This window comes from Rhagoletis pomonella, unplaced genomic scaffold (genome assembly GCF_013731165.1).
Source record: "Rhagoletis pomonella isolate Grant_MI unplaced genomic scaffold, Rhpom_1.0 Rhpom_scaffold_00001, whole genome shotgun sequence".
NCBI classification, from domain to species: Eukaryota; Metazoa; Arthropoda; class Insecta; order Diptera; family Tephritidae; genus Rhagoletis; species Rhagoletis pomonella.
In genome coordinates this window covers 70998949-71009488 of record NW_023458555.1, presented here as the reverse complement: position 1 = coordinate 71009488, position 10540 = coordinate 70998949, and the positions used below count along the sequence as shown (strand labels likewise).

Below are 10540 nucleotides of genomic sequence, written 5' to 3'. Positions count from 1 at the left end.
TTGATTTATCTCATCTCTGACATTCGCAATTTGATTTTGAAAATTTTTTCCCCCAAATCGCCCACTGTGCGCCGCTTTTAGTCGCAATGTAAATGTCAGATCTGTCAGATCAAATCTGTTATTGCAGAGGATCATTTATAAGTAACCCTATTTGTTCAATTTAATATATTTAATCAAAAATAAAGAAAATATGGTATTCTTTTTTACAACACTTTAACACTTAAAAAAACACTAAATAAACAAACTAAAAATTGCCAAAACTAGTCAGAATGTCACTAACTTAATTAGTTGAACACAGGGACATATGCGCGGCGTGGCCAAATGACGTTCATTCAACGGACCCTGTTTGTGGCTTACATTCAAAATTCCAAACAAGAATTGACTACCTCTTAATTAGGTTCTACTTGCTTTTACGCCAACATGTAAACATCGAAATTACCCAGCTAGCCAAACAGGGAGCGTTCCGAAATAAAGATCCGAAAGGAGTCTTAATTTTGAGCTTGTTGGGATTGTTTTTCCGTAAGCTTTAAAAAATTCATCTTTTTCTGAGGGCTTTTGGAGTGATGAGCGTTAATGCTCATTTATGGGAGCATTTTTTGAGCATTCATCTAACGGGACTTAAAAAGAACTTGCAGTGGCGTCTTGCTAAGTGAACTTTATATGAACAGTTTAAAGTCAATCCTTGAGCCGTGAGGTGAATAATTAAAAATACTTTTAAAAACATATCCAGAAAACTATGCAGAAAAGAGGCTGCTGAAATCGTAGATTATATTAAAAAAAGAAAACATGTGAAAATTTTTTAGTTTGTGATAGGCTTGTCTGATCTGTTCTTTAAATGTAAATAAAACGACGTTATTTCGCTTACGGCCCAACGTTTCGCTAATCTTCTTAGCATCTTCAGGGGCGTGTTTATTTTATTATCTGTTACAAAAATATAAATACATACATATATATATGATAGTAAGTAAAGGAACAAATACACATACATATACATAAGTACATATAAAAGTTGCAAAAGAACATCTGAGATATTGAACACAAAAAATACTCACATAAAATTCGTCATTAAATTAACTAAATCTACTTTAATCCATACCACCTTCTGTGGTAGCTTTGTCTAAACTAAAAACTAAATTTGAATTCTATAAGCATAACAAGTAGGCGGCAGAAATGTCATCGGTGTCTTCTTTTTTGTTTATTGTGTTTCCCCTTTTTTGCAAGATCCTTAAACTTTCTAATGTGTATCTGGTTTTTTCTCGTTTTTCTATGACGATTATTTTTGTGTTTGCTAAATTTGCTGAGTGCCCAGTAGTTCGTATGTGTTGTGAAAGCGCTGTACTAGTTTTTTGTTTTTTTTATATCTGTTTCATGTTCGTTTAATCGCGTGCCTAGGGCTCGCTTAGTAGTTCCTATGTACACCTTTCCGCATTCTTCGTTCTCCTTACCATTACATTTAATTTCATAAACTACGTTACTTTGTTGTTGAGCATCTATTGAGCATTTTGTTTTTGTAAAAACTGTGGATAATGTGTAATTAGATTTGTACGCAAGTGTTATGTTTTGTTGTTTTGCAAAGTCGCGGCCGAAGTTTTCGGTCAGCTTTGGAATGTATGTGACACTGTGGTATCTTTTTGTTGTGTTATCTGTGCTTGAAATTATCTTTTGATGATTGTTTGTTTGCATTATTTTTTGTTTTATTAAGTTGTGTATTAAATGTTCAGGGTAGTTGTTGCTTTTTAGGATCTTCTTAATTTTTTCAATGTTTGCTTCATGGAATTGTTTGTGGCTTATTGTTAATATTTTGTTTATGAGGTTTTTCTCGGTATTTATTTTGTACTAGAGTGCCAGTTACTGTCGAAATTCGACAGTTTTTCTAGTTTTAGAAGCCTTGGAGAGGTTTTCTAACTTAACACGTAGCAAAACTTATACGGTAAAAAATTAACTAACCGGAAAATCTTCTGCTTTGGAACTAAACCATAACTAAAATTTTTTTGTCTGAGAAGGTCTTTGGAGGACTTCGACAGGACTTGGAATTGACCCGATACATTTAAGTTTATCGATAAATTTCAATGATTTGATACATATCGATAGTTCGATGAATTTCAGAACACTAAAATCCGAAAAATCAACAAAATTCGTTAACTCGACAAATTTCGATAACTGTGAAATTCGAGGGCTCAATAAATTTCGATAACTCAAAAATGTAAATTCTTTGGATACTTTTATAAATTTTTACTTTTGACAGCTCCACATTTTTCGAAAACTATCTAAACATTTCGATAACTCATTACACCTGTTAACACGATAAATTTCGATAAGCAGTGATAAATCGTTAAGCTTATATAACCTTGAAATTTCGGTAAATCGATATATTTTGAAAATTCCAAAAACTTCGATTCGTTGAACCAACCAATTTCAGTAGATCAATAATTATCGATAACTCTGTAAGTTGCATTACGACACCTCGATAAATTTTGTTAAGTCTATAAATGATGATAATTCAATAAATATCGATAACTTGATACATTTCTTTAACTTGACAAATTTCGTTAATCCCACACGTTTTTATAGCTATCCGTAAATTTGGACAACTAAGTTTCTGTGTCTATAAATCTCGACAACTCAATAAACATTGATCAGTTTGAATAATTGAATACGTTGCGATAACTTAATAAGCATGGATAAATTTCGATAATTATAAACTTCGATGATTCGATAAATTTCAGTAACCTTTATGGCTGATTTTATTTCTAATTCTTATGTATTTCTCATTGTCTCCATTTTCGCCTTTGTCTCCATTTTCGTCTTTATCTTCACTTTTGCCTTTTTGGTCTTCATCGTTATCACTTGTTTCTTCATCTTCATATTTATCTTTATTTCAAAGTTTAATTTCAAATACGAGGTAAAACAAAATGCGAAACAGCTTAAATTGAACAGGTTGCAAAAAGAACCATACACAAACATGGACATTTTATACGACGATTTCCAACCAATTTCGAAACTATAACAACTCTCCTCACCTACAGAAAATTACCTTTCCAACCGTGTTTTTGGTTTTGAAATCGGTAAATTTACCTTGGTCTTCATCTTTGTTTTTATCTTTGACATCTTTGCTTATATCCTTTTCTTTTTCTATTCACGTAGATGAGATGAGGTGCGATGACGTGATAAGATGTGACGTGATTTTATGTGATGTGATAGGATGTCATGTCATGTGTTGTCATATCCTCTGATTTCATGTCATACGATGGCATATCATGTGATGTCATGCCATTTAATGTGATGTCATATCATATAATGTCATGTCACGTGATATCGTGTGATGTGATATCATATTACGTAATGTAATATCATTTGATGTCTCTTCATATCATGTAATATAATGTGATGTGATATCATTTAATGTGATCACATTCCATGTTCCGATTATTATATCGATAACCCTTTTGATAACTGCGTCGATAAAAATACCGATAACAATATTCATAAACATACAGAAAAATACAACCATTGCAAATTCGATTAATTCATAGATAAATACAACAATCATCAGTATCGATTATTGTACATATCGATAACAATATAAATTACTAAATCGATAACAAAATCAATTATTTAATCGATTATTATACCGATAACAATATCCATTATTGTATCGATTACAATATAGATTATTATATTGATTATTACATCGATTACAATAGCTGTTGTTTAATCAATAACAGTATCGATAACAACATCGATTATTTTATCGATAGCAATGTCGATTATTATATCGATAAAAATATCGGGTTTTATATCGATAACAATATCGATCTTCACCCTCATCCTTTTCTTCATATTTATCTTTATTTTTGCATATTCCTCTTCACCTTTACCTTAAAGTGTTTAAATTTGCTTTGATCTTCGTTTTTGCCTGTACCTCTAGGCATCTTTGTTTTTTTTTTTATTCTCAAACCGCTAAACCGCTGAGAACCATTTCCATGTGCATTATTCACCTTGAATTTGACAATTTACTCCCAACCAACCAACTGCCGCTAAAGAAGTTTACTTCATAAATTCAAAAAATGTTCTTACCCTTTTAGTTACCCTAATTCTTATGTATCTGTCATTGTCTCCATTTTCTTTATCTTCACTTTTGCCTTTTTTTTTGACTTCATCGTTCTCATTTATTTCTTCATCTTCATATTTATCTTTATTTCAAAGCTTAATTTCAAATGTGTAGTGAAACAACAGGCGAAACATGTCAAATTGAACATGTTGCAGCAACATCCATACACAATTCGAAAATGTTTAAACAATGGTTTTGGCCGTAATTTTTAACCAATTGTGAAACCACAAAAACTCTGCTCATCTACGGAAAAATGCCTTTCCAACGGTGTTCTTGGTTTTGAAATCGGTTCGGTAGAGTCGCCAAACGAACGGAGACAAAATTTATGTTAGCGTATTAATATATAGATTTCGTTGGTTGCGAAGAGAAGAAATTTATCAGGCGACCAGAAGATGTAGGCTTGCAATACCAGTCCAGAAGAAGGCGATTTTCGCTTCTATGTATACGCGCGTCTAGAAAAGGGATGCTTGAGTTTTCTTCCATTTCCATGGTGAATTGAAGTTTGTTGTGGTATTTGTTCAGATGTTGGAGGATAATATTAGCGTCATTACGTTTGACTATTGCGAAGATGTCATCTACATATTTTGTTATAAATTTAATGTTAATATTAAGTTTTTTGAGCTCTGAAATTGTATTTTCGAGTAAATCGTCCATCACGATATCAGCAATTATTGGTGAAAGGGGGTTGAAAACATGTCTTTATTGTGTTTTTGATTTATACGGTTTTTGTCAAAGAATAAACTATATTTTCCGCCAAAAGACTCCAAAAGAGCTCCGAAATTCACTGAAAAACAGTCATAACATGCACTGAATTCATCGGTTTCGGAGTCATTTTTAGACTCCATTCAGCGTGCCCGCGTAGAACGAAAAATCGCTCATTTAGGGCTCCAAAACGAGCTCATTTATGAGGAAAAAGCTCCGATAGAAGAAGGTTTATAGCTCAAAAAATAGTCTTTTAGGATCCTTTTGGTTAGTCCGGTATTGAGGCAAACATCCCAGTGGGAAAAGTAGTGATGCATTACATGCGTGATAAATAAGGTAATCTATTTATTATGAGTTCTAGATTCTATTATTGCTAAATATGTAATCAGCATTCGAATGTATCCAAAAAGTCGCAAAAATTTCATATTAAATCACATTAATTCTTGCATTACTATTAATGCAAAATTGAATGCCCCACTTTTCTTAGGACATCGCCGTGGGAAAAATAATGCATTTTCGAATTTTGAAAACGGCTCTTTTACTGATTATTTTTTCTATTACAATACATTACATTTTCCCACTGGGATACTATCACCGCAAACATATTCTGAGCGTTCAGAATATATGAGTCCGAAAGGAGTCCTAGGTGAATAAGAAATATGACTTTCAAAATCAAAGAATGTGTGACTCTTATATGAATCTTTTAGGAGTCAATTATAATCCAAGTTATGAGCCAGCTCCTTTTGTCAATATAAAAACAATAAAGATTCGAAATTTATATCTAAACTTGTTTATACAGAATTTGAAAATAATCATAATTAGAAAACTAACAAGTAAGAAAGTCTAAGTTCGGGCGGAGCCGAACATTAAATACCCGGCGCAAGTATTAAATATATGTTTTCCACCTTTCCGAAAGCTACCGCTACATGATAAGCCGGGGTGTATACATTTTAAGTAAATTAGCGTCCTTAAATTTCGAAATATTGAAATTTCAAGCATATCTGAAATTTACCGTTATATGAAAAGCGTCCTCAATTTTAGTCCGATTTCAACAATTTTCAAAGTTTTGCTTATATGTGGCAAGCACAATAACCACACCGAGTTTGGTACAAATTGGTAGAACGGTTACCGATATACTTATATGTGATCATAAGTGGGCGGTGCCACGCCCATTTTCCAAAATTTTAACATAAACGTATTTCTTGGTAAAGAATTGTTGCAAGCATCAATTTTGAATAAATTAGCTTCAATATTTACTGATTTATCGAAGATTTTGTATTTCTCTAAATTACCGTTATATGGGATGTGGGCGTGGTTATTGTCCGATTTTAAAAAGTTTCGGCGATTTTTTATGCTGTACCAAGGCCAACAACTGTGCCAAGTTTGGAAGAAATTGGTGTAGCGGTTACCAAGATATACATATGTAACCATAAGTGGGCGTGGCTACGCCCATTTGCCAAAATTTTGTAATATTCTTATTTTTCGTCTAAAACTCATTGCAAATATCAATTTTGAGTGAATTATCTTCAGTAGTTACTAAAATATCGCAGTTTTCGTTTTTCTGAAAATTACCGTTATATGGGAGGTAGGCGCGGTTATTAACCGATTTCGCCCATTTTCAATACAGTCCGTCCCACCCCCAAAAGAAGTTCACGTACCAAGTTTCGTTAAGATATCTCAATTTTAACTCGAGTTATCGTGTGCACAGACGGACGGACGGACGGACAGACAGTCACCGCTTAATCGATTTCTCTTTTCATTCTGATCATTTATGTATACATTTGTCTATCTCGATTCGTTTTGCCTGTTACAAACAACCGTTATGTGAACAAAGTTATAATACCCTTGTGCACAAGTGCGCTCGGGTATAAAAATAAACCAAATTCAGCTGCAGCTGCTACTATTAAGTGTATGTATATGGGTAAGGCTTCCTCAAGTGGGCACCGAATTTACCAACATTAATATTTTTCAATGATATTCAGGCAGCGCCGAGTTTTGTAGTCGAACAGTACACTGTGTAATTTTTGTTGCAAAATTCCAAATAGTTTCTTTTTAATCAACAATTGAAAATTTTTGCAGTGTTTTGGAAATTTTTATTTTTCTTTGAAAGTAAGTGTCCGAATGAAAAAATTTTTTGGGTGCAGATTTAGGAAACATTAAACTATACAATGAAATTATTTGCGTTACAAAAATTATTATTTTTTTTGCTTTACGATCAATTTTTTATGAAAAATTGAATTTTTAAGTAATTTCGTGGACGAACATTTTTAACAACTACTTATGTAATAAACATTTCTGCAGTTATGTATGAAAAAATGCGTACATTTCGATATAGTTTGGTTGGAATGAATTTTTATTTGCCAGCGTGCGGGCCCGACTCGCGTGGCTGGATCGCGCGCAATCCGTATTGCCTTCTTGCGCAAGAAAGAAATGCACGTTTCAATCGTTCCACTTTTATTTTTCGTGCTCGAATTTCGCATGCCGCGGGATTCGGGCGCGCACGCTGCCAAATAGAAATTCATTCCGACCAAACTATATCGAAATGCACGCATTTTTTTTCATAGATAAATGCAGAAATGTTTATTACATAAGTAGTTGTTAAAAATTTTCGTCCACGAGGCGCTGAAATTGCTTAAAAATTCAACTTTTCATAAAAAATTGATTGAAAAGAAAAAAATAAACAATTTTTGTAACGCAAATAATTTCATTGTATAGTTTAATGTTTCTTAAATCTGCACCCACAAAATTTGTTCATTCGGACACTTACTTTCAAAGAAAAATAAAGATTTCCAAACCACTGCAAAAATTTTCAATTGTTGATTAAAAAGAAACTATTTGGAATTTTGCAACAAAAATTACACAGTGTACTGTTCGACTACAAAACTCGGCGCTGCCTGAATATCATTGAAAAATATTAATGTTGGTAAATTCGGTGCCCATTTGAGGAAGCCTTACCCATATACGTATGTCGGAATATTTATATGTACTGAGGTATGTATACATACATATGTATATGCACATATGTATGTATGGTATAATAAAAATAATAATAGTAGATTGGCGCTTACACATATGTTAGTGTTTGGCCGAGCTTCTCCTCCGACTTGTGGCACAATAAGAGTCCAATGTGACTCATGTTGAGGCTCATTTGATGAATGAATTTAAACGCATATACACTGAGGGAAATAATGCATAGTAAAAATGAATACTTTATATTTGATTATCGTTTAAAAATGTTCGTATTTAAAAATAATATTTTCATACAAAATTTATTACGCACGTATTCGACTGTTCACATCTGAGTATGTATATGTAAGTGTACATACGCACCCCAAGCATGCAGAGCGGCGCTCTGAGAGCGGTGGCAACACACACATACATACATAGTACAAATCGCGTGCTGTGGTGTTGATGGATTTTCAACATTTGAAAGCAAATTTATATGTCTGGGTGTAGCTGAGTGCGCAAAGATGCTTGCCACAAGTTGTTGATATCCGGAGATGGTCGGGTTCGAATTCCACTGCAGGCAAAATGCAAATAAATTTTTTTTTTAGTTTTTGTCTTGATTATTCACTTCACGGATGCTTTTTCAGTACGAACGCGGTCATTTTAATATGCGCGTAATTGAATTGAATATTTACCAATATACAGTACTTTCGTTGACGTTTATAGTAAGATCAATTACGTTTTTACTTGATTTTAATATTTTTTTCCCTCAGTGTATGTATATAAGTCGAACTTCGAAGGAAGGGAAATTACGCTCATTTCGGATTCTTAAATGAGATCATTTTGAGCATAAAGGCTCCGAAATAGGACTCCTTAAAGACTCATTCATGTCTCCAAATGTTTGCTGGGATCTAAATCATTTCCTTAAATTGATTATATATTTCTTTTGTATTCATTATTCTTTTAGGTTATGTGGGTCAGGCGAACAACAGAAAAGGTCTCTTTATTAACTGTTGGCAACATCACATACAGCGGCGACCCACGAATTCGCGTCAAGTTTCAGTATCCAAATAATTGGCGGCTGCTCATTAATCCCACGCACAGGGAGGATGCTGGCGTCTATATGTGTCAAGTTTCAACGCATCCTCCGCGAGTTTTTACAACAAATCTAACCATTATGGGTAAGCTCATACAAAGATGCAAATACAAACACATATTCGCAAGATCGTGTAATTTAATCTTCTTTCAAGATGCCAGCTAGGCACACCTCTTTATGGGAGCTACTGAACACAAAGATATGGGCGGACGCTTTTACTTGTATGCATGTGCATACATATTTATATAAGTTATGTACTTACGTATTTATGTGTATACCCTGCAGTGAAATCCCAAACTAGTCAGGAAAAATACTTGTACCAAGTACAAACGATTTATTCATGCTCTGTTTCTACTTCGACAGTTTAAACTTAAAACTATTAATTAATAACGGGTGATTTTTTAAGAGCTTGATAACTTTTTTTAAAAAAAAAACGCATAAAATTCTCATCGGTTCTTTATTTGAAACGTTAGATTGGTCCATGACATTTACTTTTTGAAGATAATTTCATTTAAATGTTGACCGCGGCTGCGTCTTAGGTGGTGCATTCGGAAAGTCCAATTTTGGGCAACTTTTTCGAGCATTTCGGCCGGAATAGCCCGAATTTCTTCGGAAATGTTGTCTTCCAAAGCTGGAATAGTTGCTGGCTTATTTCTGTAGACTTTAGACTTGACGTAGCCCCACAAAAAATAGTCTAAAGGCGTCAAATCGCATGATCTTGGTGGCCAACTTACCGGTCCATTTCTTGAGATGAATTGTTCTCCGAAGTTTTCCCTCAAAATGGCCATAGAATCGCGAGCTGTGTGGCATGTAGCGCCATCTTGTTGAAACCACATGTCAACCAAGTTCAGTTCTTCCATTTTTGGCAACAAAAAGTTTGTTAGCATCGAACGATAGCGATCGCCATTCACCGTAACGTTGCGTCCAACAGCATCTTTGAAAAAATACGGTCCAATGATTCCACCAGCGTACAAACCACACCAAACAGTGCATTTTTCGGGATGCATGGGCAGTTCTTGAACGGCTTCTGGTTGCTCTTCACTCCAAATGCGGCAATTTTGCTTATTTACGAAGCCATTCAACCAGAAATGAGCCTCATCGCTGAACAAAATTTGTCGATAAAAAAGCGGATTTTCTGCCAACTTTTCTAGGGCCCATTCACTGAAAATTCGACGTTGTGGCAGATCGTTCGGCTTCAGTTCTTGCACGAGCTGTATTTTATACGGTTTTACACCAAGATCTTTGCGTAAAATCTTCCATGTGGTCGAATAACACAAACCCAATTGCTGCGAACGGCGACGAATCGACATTTCACGGTCTTCAGCAACACTCTCAGAAACAGACGCAATATTCTCTTCTGTACGCACTGTACGCATTCGTGTGGTTGGTTTAATGTCCAATAAAGTAAACTGAGTGCGAAACTTGGTCACAATCGCATTAATTGTTTGCTCACTTGGTCGATTATGTAGACCATAAATCGGACGTAAAGCGCGAAACACATTTCGAACCGAACACTGATTTTGGTAATAAAATTCAATGATTTGCAAGCGTTGCTCGTTAGTAAGTCTATTCATGATGAAATTTCAAAGCATACTGAGCATCTTTCTCTTTGACACCATGTCTGAAATCCCACGTGATCTGTCAAATACTAATGCATGAAAATCCTAACCTCAAAAAAATCACCC

The 10540-nt window shown here is 34.3% G+C and overlaps 2 protein-coding genes across 2 annotated transcripts in view; both read left to right on the top strand.

The window, feature by feature from the left end:
* LOC118733089 (peptide deformylase, mitochondrial-like) overlaps positions 1-10540 on the top strand; it is a 131857-nt gene that overhangs the window by 55160 nt on the left and 66157 nt on the right. The gene's annotated exons all lie outside the window — the stretch shown is intronic.
* Positions 8727-10540, top strand: part of LOC118750087 — a gene marked incomplete at its 5' end in the record, with an annotated part of 22224 nt that continues 20410 nt past the window's right edge. Inside the window, 1 exon segment of the mRNA XM_036484823.1 lies at positions 8727-8940. Coding sequence (XP_036340716.1) covers positions 8727-8940 — 214 coding nt within the window.